Source organism: Oryzias melastigma, linkage group LG15, assembly GCF_002922805.2.
Source record: "Oryzias melastigma strain HK-1 linkage group LG15, ASM292280v2, whole genome shotgun sequence".
NCBI classification, from domain to species: domain Eukaryota; kingdom Metazoa; phylum Chordata; class Actinopteri; order Beloniformes; family Adrianichthyidae; genus Oryzias; species Oryzias melastigma.
This window is the reverse complement of record NC_050526.1, coordinates 22,351,355-22,371,313: the sequence shown is the minus strand read 5'-3', so window position 1 is coordinate 22,371,313 and position 19,959 is coordinate 22,351,355. Positions and strand designations below refer to the sequence as shown.

Below are 19,959 nucleotides of genomic sequence, written 5' to 3'. Positions count from 1 at the left end.
GCATATTAATATGTGACCTTTTTTTTAGGAAAAAAATGAGTACTTCGTGGAATTTAGCAGTTCTACATTAATTATAAAAACAGGAATGGCAAAATTAATAGTTTTCATCAGAAATACTTGAATTTTGTATCATTGTATTGAGATAAACTTTCTTAACAATAAAAGGCTGTAACATAAAATGCCTAACAAAAGCCCAAGCCCAAGTGCAAGTGAAGGGCATTTTAAATTCTAAACTTCAATCAATGTTCAGTAAAATAAAATAAAAAACATCAAAAATAAAATTTCCATAACACTTTCATGTTCATTTTTTGTCAGGACCAAATCTTTTCCTCCTCTGCTGAACTACAGTAATAAATGAAATAGAGATTTATCATTTCCAATGAACTTTTGTTTTTTAAAACATTAAAGACTGAGAAAAGCGGGATACTCTGTGGATAGTTTGACAGTCTGTTACTGCCGCCGCGTTCTCTGGCTGCAGCTCGATGCATCGACTTGTCCAGCGGAGCTCACACCATGAATATGCCGGCAGACAGACAGCTGTGCTGGGGTTAAACCTCCAGAACATTTAAAACGTTTCCCGGTGCGCTTGCTGTTCGGAACGTCGGGGCTCCGCAGCTCTCGGGACGCGGCGCTGGACGCGAGCCGGTACCACCAGACGTGGTACTGGACGCGAAGCGGAGCCGGTTTAGGGTGCAGGAGCTCTCCAGGTCCTAGCGCCGGGCCGTTTCTAGCTAGCAGCTCGGTGGTTGGAGACCCGCCCGTGATCTCGTGAGAGCAGCTGGTGAGTTAGGGCGAGACGCCCGCGCGCGCGGTATGAGAAAATCCCATTGACTATAAAAATAATGGACTTATCGAACTATGAGGTACACCCATTATATACAGTCTATGGAAAATCCGCGATTAATGCGTCAAAAAAATTGTCGGCGTCAAGCACGTGTGAGATTAACGCGATTTTAACGCGCTAAATCTGACAGCCCTAATATATATATATATTTAAAACAACCAGGTATGAATGGCATCTGGAATGGGCGGGGCCTGTCGACACACACTCTAAAATAGTCAAAATGTACACAATACAACAGCAGTTCATGTTAATGCTACATGTTAATGTTATGGGAAACACATTTTGATTTAATTTTCAGGATTTCAATTTTTTGTGAAATACTTTAAAGCTCTATTAATTATGATTATTTTTACTTTTAAAAAAAGTCTAAACTTTTAAAATATTTTTTATGATATGCTATAAATTCAATATCCTTAGCTATAAGGTAGAAAAACTGACTTATTTTGATCTAAAACTAAATGTCAGCAAAAAAACCTCCAAAAATTAATACATTTGAATGCAGATGAAAAAGTAAGCATAAAATTTATATTTTTTAGAGCAAGAGCCTTAAGTTCTGCAGAAAATAATGCTCGTTGATAAAGATTGTTCCATTTTGATCATTTCTTCTTGTTTATGCATTGATATATCTTACAAAGTACTGTACTACGAATGTACAACAGCAGGACTTCAAATGGAAGGAAAAATCTAATCAGGTTTACCTTTTCACTGGAGTAATTCTGTACACTAATATACACAAAGCTCCTCTGTTTATGTGCCCTCTTCCATTTGGTTTTTTGCATCTGTACTCCCACCTGACCAAAATCTCTCCATATTTGGGGCTAAAAGCATGTCAGATGAGCCGCAATGTGTGTCCGTGTACACCATGTCACAAAAACAAAACTTTCACTGTGGAGGCTTGTTTAGTCTGTGCAGCTCTGATATTTGGACTGTTAAGCACTTTAGTGTCAAATTAATCTCATTTCCTGAGAGCAGCAGAATGGTTGGGTTGTCAAACATGAGAGCCAACCCCTTGTAACAGTGTCAAACACACAAGAATCATCCCATCGTTAAACGTGACACCACACTGACCCACAGGCACTCCACTTTCTGTACTCCACACCCCCCCTGAGTCGCTGTTCTGGTCTCCTCACAATTTATCGCCACATCCACCCGACGCTACTAGACCATTGATCATGAATTAATCTGAAAGATGCCATGCAAACTTGCAGCTGGTGTATTTTAAGGTTAATGGAACCAAAGTTTAAATGGACACCCTCTATGCTTAAAACTGCATTTCTTATTGGGTTAAATCATAGGTAGGCAGACATATTTGTATGTTCAATCTACTTTATCCAATTCTATATATCTTTATTTGCAAGTACACGGCTGCAAAATAAAAAGTAAAAAGCAAAATACTCTTAAACAACATAACATCTTTTAATCTGCATTTAATTGCTGCTTTAGTGACCATCTGTTTTTATGTCTTTACACTGTTTTCCAATTACATTTTAATATTTTTTTTTTACAAAAGATCAATATTTACTCAAAAATTGAGCACAGAAGAGCTTTAGATTAAAGTATGTACATCTTATAAATGCTAAAGTATACTAGAATACCACTTGTTCTACTTGTGAGAGAATTATTTCCCAGATTAAATGTTTTGATGTTTTTAACATGTTCTTGTAGTATTGTTCTCATGATAGAGGAAAAAATAAAAATTTAAGATTAAAATTGCATTTCTGAGTATTTCTTTCTTCAAACCTTATTGGATCAGGAGCAGAAAAAAAAACAGCGGTTTGAAAAATTTCAGGTTTGTAGCGCAGCAACTGCCATTAGCAGGTCAAAGTCTCCCTTCTCCACTCCAATTCTTGCAGACAAATTGATTCATGCACGTCTTTGTGTTCCTCATCCGAGCTGGCATCTGGCTCAAAACTGTTCGGCTGGATGGCTTTGATATTGCTCGCCATTTTTGTTGCAACGCTAATGTTAGCTTGAGCTTGTGAGGTGCTATAAGCTAGGGTTGGGCACCGATTGGGATTTATTCGGTTCCGATGCCAAAGCGGTACTTCAGTAATAAAAATAATGGCTACATCTTCCCAAATCAACACATTTTCATTCCCAAGTCACATATTGACACATGGTTAAGACCTCCGTGTATAGTCACAGTTCAGGAGACCCAAGAAGGCTCCTTCCGCTCCCCGCAGCGACTGTCTGCCGGCGTGTGGAGCGAGCGAGCTCCATTGAATTCTAATTAGGCTGGCAACAGCCAGAGAACCTCTGCACTGCGACAGGACAAAGTCGCTCATATTAGATTTTTATTTTACCTGCTAATTGGGTCACTGAAAACGTCCCTTGCCCAAAGCTGAGTTCCTGATTGGCTGACGCAGTGATCTGTCAAACTTCTGTGACCTGCTGTCAAATGCAGTCAGACATTTGAGCGCTGCGAGGTGCATGCTCACACCGTCAGCGATCTTAAGATAAGCCTGACCACTTTTGCAGGAGAGGCAGAAGGATTGGCTAGAACTTCAACGTATTGAAACAGAGTAATAGTAATTGACGTGTCCAAAGACAAATTGACCTTCAATGTAACTAAGCACCAAAACGCGGAACAGATTGCAGCAGCTTCTTTCGGTTTCGGTAGAACTGTATCAATCATAAGGGTTCCCACTTGGAAGCAAATTTCGGTGCCCAACCCTAGCTAGCAGGAGGGAGAATAAACAGAGGGCTGATGGGAAATTAGGAGAGGCTAACTTATGCTCCAACAGTCCCCCCCACAACTCAGAGGCAAATTTCTAATGAGCTCCTGCTGCTTTGCAGAAACAATGTCTTAAAAAAATGACACTAGTTGTGTTTCCATTGACTACAAAATCGCACAAACTGGAATTGTGATTATAAATTTGGTCAATTGGAAACAGGACAATTTCTAAAAAAAACTTGCATTTATCGAAAAAAAAGCTTTTTATGCTTGGAGGTGTTTTTTTCAGGCGCTGATATTGGTATATTTCACAAACTGCAATGGAAACACTTTTTTTTTAAAAATTAAATGCGCTTCTTGGTAGGAACTGGCTGCCCTGAGTGCTGCAAAGCAGGAGCCACAAAAGGTCCCACAGTGTCACAGCTCATCAAAAGTTGAACGTGTCATGCAGGATTGTTGGATCCACAGCTCCTCTGTAAAATCCCCAACCACAATTTCCTAAAATCACTTCATTCGTAACCACTTGCCACTCCATGGCCTGACTAAGACGCTGACGTCTCCTTTGATAGATGATGAGCGCTATAGTGCCGTCAAACAGAAAAAGAAGGCTCCAACTGTTTACTTTTTAGAATGTTTAGGTTTTACTTCTGCTGAACAAGCTTCTCACATGCGTTTGTGTCTGGCTCATTAACATACATAGAGACTATCAATGGTCTAGGTACGCAGCACGCGCCCAACACTGCTGTGACATCATCCAAACGCTTCCTTGTTGTTCTTTAGCAGAATCAACTTAAAACAACAATTGTTCTTATCCACCACCGTGTATTGGAATGACTTATCTGGTAGGTTGGTTTATTCATATAACTATGATTTAATGCAAACTGTTAATTGCAAAATTGTTTTTTTTTTTCAACATTTCTAGAATTTCAATTTTTCCACACGGAAAACATAACAACAGGCTTTTTGATTTTCCCTAAAAACTGCATAATGATAATTAAAAGACCGCTGTAAATGATTTTTACTAGAGACAAAAAATACAGGTGGAGAGGGACTTTAAAGGTAGAGTGGCAGTGATAGTCATCCCTTTATGTTAGAGACAAAAATGAATCCTTATGATGCAATAAATGAAGAATATACCCTCCAAAAAAATGTTACTAACCAAAAAAAAGGTCAAATAAGGGCCAATATAATAACTTTTACTTCTGTTTACTTCATAAATTGATTTTTAGGAAAAAATATTTTAGCTGGAAGTAAATAGAAGACCTAAAAATAACGACTTGTCCTGCTTTAGACAGTTCAATTCACTGAAGCAGCACAGTTTTAACAGCAAAAGATTGATGTGAACTTAAGCTAAATCTTTAAAATAAACAGAGTAAAAAGGTTTGCTATGTAACTTTTTGGCTAAAACACTGACAGGAAGCAGCGGTTCAAAAGTTGCTGGTAGAAAGCCAACAAACGCCAGGCTGGAGCTGCAGCCGTACAACCAGCAGGTGGGATTTTGTGGCGTCACGTTATCAGTCAGATGACACTTTATTTATGCTGACACGGTATATGTGGGGCTGTGACCTTGAAACCTGCAGAGTGCAAAAACCATAAACACTCGACTCTGCTACGATATGTGTCAATGTGTGTGTGCATTAAACACGCTAAGGTCTTAAACTCCCAACAGCATACTTTCCACTACCTTCATTCCTACCCCCTCTTTTTTTTTTTTTCCTTCAGCAGGACATCCTAACAAGGAGTGGAATCTTGGCAAATCAGTGTTTTACTGGTGACTCACCCGTCCAGCAGCAGGATGGCATTCTTCCGGGGTCGCCCTGCGTTGGGGCCGAAGAGGTGAGCTCGATGGTAATACCGCACGGACTGCAGCAGGTTTCGTAGTTTGGTGTAGTCTTGAGCCAGCTGTGTGCTGTTGACTGCACGGCCCTTCATGCTGCGGTAGGCGTTCGGCTCTGACAGGAAGACATGCGGTACAAAAGGTCAAGCCACGGGGAGTAACAGTCTGCTATCTTAAAAAGTATCCAACAAATAAACAAAAAGGGGAAAATTGGGCAAATTGCAGGAGACAGATGGACGGAGTGTCAGGGGAGCGGTCTAATACAGGGTGGGCTTTGTGGATTCATGAAGACGCAGACGGAAGACGGTAGTTCAACCTTAAAAAGAGGAATATTTCTTTGCAGACCTGCTGCTGCTGCTTAACCACTCAGAGGATTATTGTTTAACTTCCATTTAACCTCCATAAATTTGCTCTGCGTCTGCGCTGCTGGGACAATTTACTTGAAATTATTGCTTTTGTTACGGTTCAGGTCCCCACTAAAATTTTAATATGTTCAAATCCTTGGATTCGTCATCACAGCTTTCCGACTTAGGCTGGAATTACAGTATCTTTTTTGTGGGATTTAGAGGTGGGGAAAATGAAATATTTGCTCCAGGTCTCCTGTCTACCGTTCTTCATCTGAGCAGAAGGGTTGAAGCTCAAAGAAAATGAGTTCCGACTGAAATGAAGTCTTATATTTTTGAAGATAATCTTTGTTTTTTCTGCACTTAGTATAAATAAGAAGAGAAAGAAGCATAAAACGCTCTCAGTGGGAAACAGGTAAAAGTGATGACTCAGTGCCTGCCATTGATGTTTACATTAACTATTTATTACTCAACTACTGCCAAGGGTCTGACATGACTAATCTCCCTCTCATTCTTTATCGGTTAATAGCACAAATTAAAACATTTCCATACTTTTGCCAAACATCATGCTCAAAATATCTGACACACTTTCTGTTGCGTGACAGGAGCCCAAACAATGCCCTCAGAACTATTTTCAGAAACCAGATGAACAAGTAGTCTTGCAACAGATGGTACGATTTTCACAGAGCGCTGATCTCAAAATCATGGAGTCCATCTGGGTTTTTGTCATGAGTCAGAAACCGCTAGAAATGTTTTTAAACTATCCTTTTACTTTCTAAACTCTCTGAGCATCTGTGCTGCGAAAGTTTACTATGCAGTTTTACAGTGCTTGAGCTAGTAACACTTAAGCAGAATGTAATGAGTGTCAAGAAAAAAGTAGTCTGTAAAAACACTCGCAGAAAACTGACAATAAGTAAAGGGGAGTTCCTTCAGCAAACACCAGATGCATCTACTCTTACTTTATTTGCAGTGGTGTATCGGAAAAGCCCACTTAATAGATGACTTTTACTGCATGTTGCATGCTATTAACTGGTGATGCCAGCTGAGGTATGTTGCAGTACTGACCATTGCCCAGCTCCCAGGACATGTTGTACTTCTTGCCAGCGCTGTATTTGAGGAGGCTGAGGGTGGAGGTGGTGTTCCAGGAGTTGTCGGGGTTTCGGTGCAGCGCGTTGAGACCCAGGATCAGGTGCAGACCAGCACAGTCGGCAAAGTTGTAGAGTTTGTCTAAAGACCTGGCTGGGAAAAACCCACAAAGCAGTTGTAACTTTGATTTTGTTTAATTAATCTCATTTCTATAAAACTTTATAGAACCTTTGTCACCTTTGACGTTTTCCTTTTAATTTATAATGCAGAAAGTAATAATATCTAATAATGATGCCAAATACTCATATTCATTGATTCAGAAGTTTATATGTCTGTTTGGAAATGTAAAGTAGGCATCTTTTACTGTACAATTTATACAGTGAGCGCTTTAGAGAAAAGAGTAAAACAAAAGAACAAAAATCACAAGACATTTTGAGATTTTGACTGCAAACAACTAACTCTAGGCACCAGCAGAGGGTCTGTCCCTGAGCCTCAGGATCTGATGGGACCAGATAAAAGAGATGTACTTTGGTTCAAAGTAATGGAGAGATTTGTTTTTACTTAAACTCTCTGCGCAAAAGAAAAAAAATTAAGAACTGAACTGATCCAGTCGTACTCTCTGGTTTTAGTCAGCAGTAGTTACAGTATTCTAAGCTGCTGGAGAAGAAGCAAAAACAAACTTTCATAGGTTTAGTTTAGTCTGGAAACGTCCTTAAGACAGTAAAATGTTAAAATGTAATGTGATTTTTAAAAGTTCAAGCCTGACTTTGTGATTATTTTCTAACCAGGAGCTGCTGACCAACTTCTACACTGCAATAATCCAGTCTGTCCTGACCACATCCATCACAGTCTGGTTCGGATCTGCAACCAGACACGACAGGGACACTCCTCAGAGAACCATCAGGTCTGCTGAGAGGATTACTGACTCCAACCTTCCCTCCATTCAGGACCTGTACCGGTCCAGGGTCAGGAAGCGAGCTGGAAGAATCTCGACAGACCCTTCCCATCCAGGACACAGATTTTTCAGTCTCCTCCCGTCGGGCTCGGGGCGGCGGTTCAGAACTTTGTGCACAAAAACCACTCGCCACAAAGACGGCTTCTTCCCCTCGAGTCGTCTCTCTGACGAACTCTTGACTGGTCACAGACTACAGAACACAACATGGGAGCTCTTACACCGGAAAACTGTTGTATATATCCCTATCTTTTCTTCAGATGTATATATATATATTTTTTATTCTTCTTTTTGTTATTTTTTTACCTTTTTGCACATGGGAGCATATATACAATAAAGCTGATTCTGATTCTGACAAGACTTAGTAGGTTTTAGAGAAGAGACTCAGGATTATCGCTAACACTATTTTTGTTTCTCTAAGGTGATTCTTTTTTCAGACAGCTCAGTGTTTAGCAGAAAAAAAACTGCTTTGCATGCAACCAGTTCTCTGTTGGATGCATTGACAGCAACTAAAGTAACATAAACAATAGTCTCAATCACGTTTTCCTTCAAAGAACGTCAACATAAGTTTACGGTAAAATTACATTTATTTAAATATTTCTTTTTTTGTTAAATTACTTTAAATTTAGCTTGAAGGCTGGTATTTTTAAGATTAAGAATGATTAATGTTAATGCTTCATATATTATAAACCCATTTGTTACAAGACCAACAGTAAAAACTTGTCACAACTTTGCAAAACATTAGTCAACTGAGATACATAATAATTTTAAAATAAAATAATTATTCAATATTTACTATTAATTCATATTTTAAAAAGAAATCTTTAAACTTTTATAAGTGTGTAAAAGAAATGTAAATATTATCTTGTTGCTAAACAGTTTCAATGTGGTACTTTACAACAATAGTGTGTGTGTTTTTTTTTTTCATCAAATAGAACATTATTTTAAAGTTAAGAAAATGTCTTTAAATTTCTTCCTTAAGGCATTTTTTGGACAATTAAGAGTCAAGGCTGCAGGAAGAACAGCTCAAAACAAACACATTGGCATTCAATAAAATATCTACAATTTAATAAAACACAAGAACAAATCACTAACAAAACATGTACCAAAATGTGCAAAGATAAAGAAACAATCATAAATATGTGTATGCACTCATACTGTACATGGACATGCAATTCTGTACTGTCAGCAAAATAAAAATAAAAAAAAATCTAAAAATATATACAGTCACTGCCTCCAGTTGAACATTATAATAGGAGTTTGTATTGGAAAAGTGTCTGGTGATTTAATATGTATCGCGATACGCAGCTCACAATACAAAACATATTGTGAGATCTCGCAGGATCTCGTTGTTTTATGTAGTGCAGAGCTGCTCAGAGACTCTAGGTTTTAAGTGGAAAACAAGAGTCAGACGCTGAAGAATGCTCATAAATAATTAATTACATATTGTCCCGTCAGCATTTGAAACATCACAATATATTGGCAAATCCATTTTTCCCTACAACCCTACATTATAGGTGGTGTACAAATTTCTTCATTACTCACTACTTTTGAATAAGGCTGAGTAAAGGGGAGTAAAGTGAGAGTGGCTCCGCCCACCTATCAATCACAAAAAAGTTTCTACTATTGCTGAAATTATGCTTTAATAAAATAAGAACAGCTGAAATAATAAAACTAAAGTCAAACCATCTCAAATCAACAAAAAGTATCATAAAGTTTTTCTAATCAAAATTAAAATGTATTTATTTAACATTCAACCATAAATTATTGATAACGTGCATTTCTGTTAAATGTGAATATACACTTGAGGCGAAAACAGGTGTTAAATTTGAAGTCACACGTGTTTATTTCCACAACAACACGTTTCTTTCTTCAGGAACCTTCAGTGAGAATCCCAAAAACCTGATTTTCCCATCATGGACTCCTGTGGTGAAGTGCCCCACAAAGCTTTAAGCTCTGGCCTCCTCTGCTCGCCATGTGAACGTTCACTCACATTTATGTCTGCTGTCTCCATTAGAAGGCTATCTTCTTCCTGTGAAGGACAGGATAAGGGCCCACCGCAGATGTGAGAATGCCAGAGGTATTTGTTTATATCCCAAAGTGTGACTGCGAACTTCCCTGGGATACTGTTGGCTTTTGTTTTGAAATCGAATATGTTTGGATTCATTCCATTAAGGTAAATATTACCCTGAACTGCGACCTTTACTTCCTATGTTCAACAGCAACCAGATGAAGGCCAACTGATAGGTGTTTCCAACGTGAAATGAAGACAAGAGGAGGCTCGAGTGTTCGTGAAGTTATCCATGTCCCAAAACAACCTAAAATATCCCTAAAAATAAGGTTTTGACCTTTCAACAAGAACACAGCTTAATGGATGCCCATTAAGATAGCTTGATTTTGAGGTTGACTTTAGCTTTTACTATAAAATTTTATTTGTTATCCAAGGAGTTACTTAAGAGAACAGGGAGTTTTCTTGTAGCACCTGGCATTAATCAGCTATCTGTAAGACTAGGCCTGAAAGAAAAGGAAAAAGAAAAGACCAGTGGTAAGAACTGTCTTGTAGCAGACCTCCTCTTGAATAAACTGTCTGCTCTCCATCTCATTAATAACCACCAATAATGCTATTACCATAACCGCCATTACCGTAACCCCTTCCCCCTGTGGGTAAATCAGAGCGGTGTTTGTTTGCAGGACCAGAACTGAGGGCAACAGAACGGGGAAAGTAGCGCCAGATGTGTCTGGAAACATGAGTGATTCCAGGCCTTTCCTCACCTGAGATCTGAGCAGATATCAGTCAGGTTCTCCGCCCGGCGCAGCGAGCACAAGCGCTTACAAATCATTATGGCTTGCATTATGCTGTTAAAAATATTGTTTCCCCATTGGAGGCCACAGAGCTGTGTCTGCAATCAAATGATTGTCAGTCCTGTCTAAACTAAATTATTCTTTAGACAAACTCAGGATGTATTTTTATGCTTCTACTATTTTGAGGTATAACGTCATAAAATGACAAACATTTCTTACAGATTGTTAATCTTAACTGCTAACATTTCACTATTAATAAAATTTATTTTACTGAATAAATACACATATATATATATATGTGTGTGTGTGTGTGTGTGTGTGAAACACAAGTTCTAAGTTAAGTAATTGTGATCAAAGCTTTACAATCAACACCATATATTTTTTATGGCTTCAATCTATTCTTGGAAATATGCAAAACTATGAGTGTTGCATAAAAATAAACACATGTATAACTTGATTTAACTACAAAGGAGTATCATGGCTACCAAAAAAATATAAGAATAAACACGATTATACTAGTGAAGTCGTAATATTATGAGAAATGAGTAAAAAAAATTGAGGAAAAAAGTCATAAATGAGAAAAATGCTGTAATCTTATGAGAATGAAGTTGTAGTAATATGTGTAAAACTATAAAAGGCTTACAAGAATAAAGTTGCAAATTATGAAAACAAAAATTTAAAGGATAAAATTATAGTTTTATATTTTAAAAACTCTAAAATTTAGAAGATAAAGTTGCAAAATTATGAGAAAAAAGACCCAATTTTACGCAAATAAACTCACAAAATTTTGAGAAAAAAATGTTAAGACTGACTAGAATATACTCGTAGATTATTGAGTAAACAGTCAATATTTTATGAAAATTAAGATGAAAAGTTTTGCAGTTTTTTGTATGACTTTAGACTTGAACTCATGACCTTCCAGTGTCAGAGCAGACACTCTACCACAAGGCCACCAATCTAGTACTTTTTTTATTTATAATCTTACAACTTTATTTTTGTATTTTTTTTATTTTCTTTTATTTTTAATAGTTACTACTCCCCACATTAGAAATGCTTTTAGGAAAATTAAAATAAAAAAAGTTATTTTTCTACAAATATCTCTTTTTAAAATCATGAGAGAAAAAATGTTTTATTGGTGGATTCTTTGTGCCATTTCTGTGAGATGTAAAGCGTTGGTGGAGGTGGTATGAGCATCTGGGTGGGATGCATTTCTGATGTTGTCCAGTAGAGGTGCTCTTTTCCTATGCCCCATAGAAATAACTATCTGAAAAGGAAAGATGTCTAAAATCTGTTAAAAACAAAAAAAATTCAGACTATTTTTTAATATTTAAAGGTAATATTAGAGTAAATGTGATACTTTTTTTAACATAAAAAAGCAAAAGTTAATCCCTTGAAGATTGAATGAATGTCTAGAAATCAGATTTTTTCTCTAAACCCAAAAAAGCTGCCACTAGTCCAAGACAGAGGCGCCATCCCCTAACTAAAAACATTTTGCGCACACAGCCGGGCTCTGGTTTTCTGCAAGACCTTAACCTGATTTCTTCCAAGAAGAAAAAGGTTGCAGTGACCTGATGTCAGGAGTAACACACATCCCAAAGGCATATAAAACTCATAATCACATTTTTTGTGAAGCTGAGACAAGAAAAGCTGGAGGATTCAAGGAAACCCGGAGATAGATGGTAACTGTGAGAAGGATTAGAAGAATTTACGGCTTTCCAACAATCGCTCTCCGAAAAGGGAGCCATGAAAATGATCCACTGTTTCTTAAACACAGATGTATGTCTAGATAATCAGTCAAACCAACCTTAAATTAACTTTTACTCGAGGTGAACTTTAAATCATACTCTCTGAGTTTGCATTGTTATTAAAATCAAACAAATCTGCTAAATTGCACATGCTACAACCCGGATCTTCCTACAAGGTCAGACATTACTGTATTCACTCAGCTGCAAGCTTCCCTTTTATCTTGCAAACAGAGTTGGAAACAGGCAAAGCAAACCAAAAAAACAATGTGTGCATGTGCACACTTGGGCCTGCTTGTGTGTACATCTGTTCGCATGCCTTTGTGTATAGCGGAAAGAGTGGGGTCTGGATACTGTCAGGCTGTCTATCTGATAGAAAAGCCAGTTCTGTGAAGCAGAGAGGCTGCAGCATCAGTCAGCGCTATGCCTCATTTCGGCTGCTCTGCATATTCCCTCAAACACTGCAGCACACATACAATTATGAACACAGGGGCCGAGTGCACTCACACAAACAGTGCTGGCTGGTTTACATACCATCACATCAAACACATAGCCATTTTACATTTCAAACAAACCAGGCTTGTCTCTGTTTCTTTACCTTCAGTCAGTCAGGTGTGGCTTCAAGTTGCAAAAAACACTTCCACTATGAATTGAAACATTTAACATTAAGAGATGAAATAATGATCATTTCAGACTTTCAAATATCCTAAATAATGTTGGAATAAAATAAAAAAAAATGCTGAAATCCCTGACAACAAACAAAATATATTCAAAGTTTAACAATTTCTCTATTTTTAATTATTTACTCATAATTATTTCTGAGTTCATCTTTAGTTTTAAAAATAATTATGTTCACATCTCAAAATGCAATTTAAATTCCAACTTTGATTTTTTTTTAAATCTTTTATAATTCTGATTACCAAAATCAAAAAAGTTTCAAGGACATAGTTTCTGCACAGCAATAGGAGTTCATCTGAGTTCTGGGTGGGATCGTTGGTGAGAAGCAACTCCGACCCCTTTCCCATCACCCATAACTGACCTATCTTTCTACATGCGTTCCCGCTATTTTACAGACCCTTACAACCCCAACCTAACATTAACGGTGCAACAAAAATGAGCAAGAGCAAGTTGGAGCTATCCAGGTCTACAACTATGAGCCAGATCAGACGAGGAAAACAAAGACGTACACGGATCTTTTTGTCTTTAAGTGGAGCAGAGCAGGAAGTACATTCTAGGTCACAAAAATATGGAGAGCAAATAGTATCACCCCAATTTGTATATGCGTATTTCTTGATTTTTGCATAACTTTGGATTTATGTGTGCGATTCTTGATTTGTGGCTCATACAACACATTTTGTGCATAAGTAGAGAAATTAAACTCATCACTTCCACACAAATCTTGAAGACGTGAAGAGTCTCACATCAGATTTGTGCACAACTACAGTTTTGTGTTTATGTAAAAAGCAAATTGTGCATAATTTTTAAAGACTTGCATGTTTTAAGCTGTTGAAATTTAAATTTTGTAAATGTGTAAAAGCTATTTTGTATTTGTTTGAATTTATTAATTTTTGTACTTATGCACAAAACGTATTAAATGAGTTACAAAACAAGAATTACACACAAATCAAGAATTACACACACACAAATTGGGGTGAGTCTATTTTCTCTTCATACAAACAAGCTCTTTTTCAAACTGGATCTCTTTCATCTGATCCTGATTCACAATAGTTTGAAATTATGAAATATTCAGAAATGTAATTTCAAGCTTAATTTTCTTTAAACGTCCTTCATCATGAGAAAAATGTTACAAAATATGCTTAAAACTCTCCATAGTTACATTAGAGAAAAAAAACTTGTTAGCTTGTTCCTTCTTTTATTCAGGAAAATATTATAATGACTAACAGTCTGACACAGTATTACCAAGGAAAATGTCAGTCTGGATGTTTAGTGCAATCAAAGTCAGTCTGGAGTACACAAGTCCCCCCCCCCATACACACTCAGACACACAAGCTTGAGCTGAGCTCTGGCTTCCTTTAAAAGCCAAATCAAAACCGAAACCCCGAGAGACATGTGCAGACAGTGCAGACGGCTGTTTAGAAAAATGAATGGTGAGTCCTTTTTCCTGTTTGTGGACACTGCATGCTTTCCATATCTAGAAACTCTCTCTAGGCTTCCAGAGGTTTCAAATAAGCAAAAAAAAAAAAAAAAAAAAAGCTTTGATGAATATGGTCACAACAAGTCAAACTGCAGACTCACGGATCAATTTCATGCTTTGTAAATGAAAAACACCAATGATGATGATGCAAAAAGACGCGAGCATAAATCATTTTCTCAATATGATACCCGAGCGCAAAAAAAATAACTGAAATTTTTTGTGACAGTTACAACTCACATTACACTGCCTTGAAGTGTGCGGTGAAACATACACGCTGAATCTGCAGGGAGGGCAGGTTTTGGAAACTTGGAGATTGTTCATTAATCAAATTATTTTTACCATGCCCGAGACACTTGTTGATATTACACGGTTTTGCCATATGGACAAAAAGTCATCCAGGCTGTTTCTTGAAAACAATGTGCAGAAAGACCCGACAAGACAAGTAATGAAGGACTTGTAAGTAAACTGACAGAGCATTCAGCAAAGTCCAAGTGTGCTGCATTCATCATCTGTTACCCCTGCATGGTTTGAGTTGAGATGGGTCACCGAATAATCTTCTGCCATCTATTTTTCTTTGGAACAGCTCCAGACCTTCAGTGGCTGCAGAGTCACCAGTGCTGCTCGATTCTTCATCCAAACAACGCTGGAGCTGCAGCACAGAGAGCTGCTACAGGCAGGCTTTGCAATGATAGCGTGTTGTAGCTTCGGCTGATCCCGACGTTAACTTGACACTCTGTGATGGGGTTGTGCAAAGGGGGGAAATGTGGTTTTAATAGAGTGCAAGTCTGAGCTGCTCCACCAGCATGTTGCGCCGAATCCAACGCCTCTGTGTTTACACACACACACATCTCCACACGGACTCTTCTTTCATACAGAGTGGCTCCAAATCCTACAAAACCATTCAGGTCAAACCACTTTTGTATTGTGGAAGAATGTAAAATATGTGGCGGGCACCTGTTTTCAATTCAGTTCGAAGAGGGGGACCGATGTGCACGTGTGTGAGGGCATATGCATGTGTTGTTGTGAAAATCAAAAGTGATATAGGAACAACCCAAATCTGTGAATCTGCTGTCAGGAGAGTGGTGTGTGTGGCCCCCTTCTGTGAACCTTGTGTAAAGAGGTGCAGAGCGGGCTGATGTGCAGGATAAGTAGTGTGTGTTAACACACACCCTCTTTGTGCTGCAGTGTGTGTGTCCTTGTGTGTAGGAACTTCAGCCGAGTCAACGGCCTGCAGAAAGAAGACAACAAATCAAAGGCAGGGAGGTGGACAAATAACATCAACCGTCTTCCACCGGTTTTGGCTCGTGTAACTCAAACCATTTGCTGGGTGAGCGGGGTGTGAGAGTTCTCCTCACATCTGTTTGGCATGGCGTGTCTATCATTTCCTAATAGGAAAAGTAGGCCTTGTAGATACTAATGACCTCAGTGTTTCTGGCTTGTAAGGAAAGTCAGTGTCCGGAAGTAGAATTTTCCCAGCAGAGACACATCATCAGGTCTCTTCTTTTTGTTTACACTCAAGAGCTTCTAAACCACACCCGAATGGGAAGAACTGTGAACATTTAATATCATGAGATGAATCTCCAACAAATACATTTTCATTCAATCTTACGGGTAATTCCATAATTCTTGAATACATTTTAATTTAAACTTCCATTCTCCAAAATGTTATTTTTCTTCATTTGAACTAAAGTTTCTTTTTCAGATAGAATACTAGAACATCAATAGATTACTGTTGGCCTCCTAAATGTTGGAAACAATTGACACGTTGTTCAGTTTGGGGAATTATTAAACGACATACACACCAGGCATGTGATGCGTGTTGAAGAATGTGCTGAGCGTGGGTTCTTGAACGAGCTTTTAGGTTATGGTGTTCACACTGGACTGTTGCTACCCAATACTAGCGCATGTACCTACATTTGGAGGAAGTTTGGTGCGAAATGTCAAAGTGGTGCATCCATCCATCAATCTTCTTCCGCTTCATCTGGGACCGGGTCGCGGGGGTAGCAGTCTAAGCAAAGATCCCCAGACTTTCCTCTCCCCGGCCACTTCCTCCAGCTCCTCTGGGGGGACCCCGAGGTGTTCCCAGGCCAACCGAGAAACATAGTCTCTCCAGCGTGTCCTGGGTCTTCCCTGGGTAGCCCGCTGGGATCTCGTTCTTTCGGTCACAAAGTGGTGCAAATCTTGCAAATCTTGCTTCAGGCTTTTTCTTTCACAGTTATATTCTGACATATGTAAGACTTGGCGTCATAATTCTGACTGGGCAAAAACTGCAATTATATATATTTTTTCTCCATAGTCAGTTTCCAAATGGTTGACACTTCTGTGTTTTGAAAAGGACGCCATCAATACATCACTACCAAATCCAAGACCCGAAATGGTCAAAGTTGAACTAGCTTATAGTTTGACACGTGTTCAATCGCCACAAGCTTTGTACGCGAGTCCAAAAACCAGCTTAAAACTTGCATAGCAATGTGTGACTGTCAGAGTTTTGAACATGGAGGCCTGAAATGTGCACATGCACCTGTTTACACAGACTTTTCATTAGAAATGGTCACTTGACCATGCATTTCTGAGCCTGGTATGAACATAGATTACACTTACCATCTGCAAAGAAAAGCTTCCAACATTTAACAAGTTCAAAATTTTCCTTCAAACCACATTTAACCAAAGGATTTGAGTAACTTAACAGCAGATGTTTTTGGAGTTGCAGATTTTCTGGATCAGTTTGCCTATTTAGTCATTCGTTTCCTGTTGAAAATGTTTGCAAGATAAAAGAAAAAAAACATAGTTTAAGCAACTGCCCGAGTTTAGTTTTTTTTTTGTAATATTTGTATGTTCCAGCCACAGATGTGGAATTTTAGGAACTGGAAATTTAACAGTTAAGGTGAAGTTTTATGTAAACTATAGTAGGTACATTTCTAGAGAAAAAAACAATTCAATGATTTTGATATAATGATTTATTTGTCTCCCTTTTTTAATGCTAAGAAAATGAACAAAAGGTGCACCAAAGGAAATGTACGTATCCCCTTAAAAGGAGGAGTTGTCATATGTTTTTCAGTCTGTCTCATGCTTTTGTTAATGCTGTCATTTAGTGCTGAATGTTCAGCAATTGCAGAGAAACAACACTCCTCATAACAGATAAAACAAAAACAAGGAAATGAACCCAGGACGGCATGACCCCACACCATCAAAGAGTTTGCACTCAAAATAATCTCGACTTCAATCTACACAAAACACTTGTTTTAACTACAAAAACAGTGCAGATCACTAATTATCTCAACTTCCTAACAAATGCCTTTTCTGACACTTTGAAATTCATCTCGTTCACATTCCCAGCGCTGGCAAACCAAGACAAACAGAACTGTTTCTGGAGTATACAGGACATGTGCTACATTTGCAGCTCAACAGGACTATATCTTTGATCCCTCTCGGTATGATGAATGAGGGGTATGAAGACCAGATCCCAGGGAGGGCAGCAATGCAAACATACACCATCCCAGACCCCCTTTTAGTGCTGGAATAATCACCATAATCACAGCAATCATCCTCCTCTCTTAAGCTATATCCACGCAGATTACTTATGCTTCAGTTAAACTGGGGGTCTCTCTTTGGCTGAACCAGCAAAGCCAAATTAAACTCTAATAGAGTCACAATCTTATGCAAAAAAAAAAAAATCTTTAGAACATTAACCTAATATTTGAATGAATGACTTCTTGAATCCTTCAACTGTTGAACATACGATCATCTACACAGAGGAGGCTTCACGCAGAGCTAATAATTACTGAATAAACAGTCGTTTAAGAGGCAGAAGATCCACGTTTATATTTTACACGTCTCTCAAAGCAAAATTGATTCAGAATTTTAGGTTTTTGTACATCTGCTTGTAATAAGTTCTCGTAAAACCCTAAACTAACCTTTTATTGCAGTGAAATAATGATCTAATGCTGCAGCAACGAGTCCGTGTAAGAGAAAGAAAAATATCGCAGTTTAACTTCAAAAATAATGGTTGGTCCCTTTTGAGTTTGTGCAGCAACCCGTTATGACAAACTGTGATAGATAGTTCGGCCAGATGTTCGTGGAGAAAGAGAAAAGGAGTTTTTCCAGCCATTCATCTTCCCAAATACCTCCCAAAGTCTCCAATCGTCTTGTCATCTGTCTTGTGGTGCTGCTATTCCGGTTTGCTATTTAGGGAATGCAATATTATCTTATTAATTTCATAAGTTTAACCTTAAATTCTTTAATTCAAGAAAGAATTTGATTTGTTTATGTTTATTATTTATCACAAACTATGTTGAAATATAAAAATATGGGGGGAAATGGTTAAAGCCCACTTTTTTGTGGGGCTTTTGGATACAAAAAGCTGCATTTTGAGATTTGTTTGGAATAAATCCATAAAAAAATGTTTTTTTTACAAACAAAAATTGAAAACAAGGGAAAAACATCAGAAATAGAGCTGTTATTTTGTTCTTTAAAGACTTTTGTTGTTGACTGGTTTGGATGGTATTGATGATGATTGTATTGATGGTGGTGATTTAGTCGAAACTAAAGAACCAATAAAACCATAAAAACATTCCGTTTTTAGAAATAAATTATATTTATTTACCAAAATATTACACAATAACCTGGAAAAACAAATTGACAAAATATATAAAAATCCAATGCAAAATGCTTGGAGGCAGTAGGCTCAGATTTAAACTAGCACATTAAATAATTATTATGACATTTCAGATCTTCATAAGGGATCTGTGATAACGCCTCCTTACCATATATTTAATAATTTCACTTTGACAAAAGCCTTTTGCCCTTTTTAGCATTCTTAGCACCTTGTCTGTTGCTTTTAAATAAAAAAATCACCAACTTTGATTCAAACTTAAAAAAGGATTTGTGTCTTTTATGAGTTAAAAAGCATCAAAAAGGGAGAAAGGCATGATTGATCAAATAATCATGATCAAATATTATTTTCAATTCCCAACCAAACACAAACAAAACTTTATAAATAAATACAGATTATATTGTTAAAAACACATTTAAGATTGAGATCTATACTACTTGTGATTCAAAAGTGCCTCCTTTTTTTAAAGCATTTGTCATAAAAGTCAATATTAAAATTAATAATGCCCTGTTTTTTTTTTTTAAATCATCCACACTTTACCAGAATATTCTTTCAATGTTAAAATTCGACAGGAAAATCATTAATTGTCTAATTTTAGCCTAACAATAAAAAAACATGTAATATTCAAAGAGTTATCTCAAAAGATTATCTCTAAAATACAAGTTTTGGATCAAACAATATGACATTTTAAAGGTTTGTATATCCGCCGCACATATTTTTGCTGTCTTCTTCAAAAGGCTTAAATGTATTGAAGACTAGATGTTTACTATTCAGAAAGAGTAACATGTGAAGTCTGTGACGCTGCACAGATAATCACAAAAATGCTTTTAGAAAGCAAACAAAAAATCCCAAAAGTTGAAATATCATGGAAATTAGTTTTCTTCATCTAAAACAGCACATCTGTGTTTTGT

General features: G+C 37.5%; 1 protein-coding gene across 1 annotated transcript in view; it reads right to left on the bottom strand.

The window, feature by feature from the left end:
• hpse2 (heparanase 2) overlaps window positions 1-19,959 on the bottom strand; it is a 61,778-nt gene that overhangs the window by 18,282 nt on the left and 23,537 nt on the right. Inside the window, exons 4-5 of the mRNA XM_024296541.2 lie at window positions 6,765-6,938; window positions 5,299-5,470 (exon numbers count right to left, since the gene is read on the bottom strand). Of these exons, the coding sequence (XP_024152309.1) occupies window positions 5,299-5,470; window positions 6,765-6,938 (346 nt within the window). The remainder of the gene's footprint in view (window positions 1-5,298; window positions 5,471-6,764; window positions 6,939-19,959) is intronic.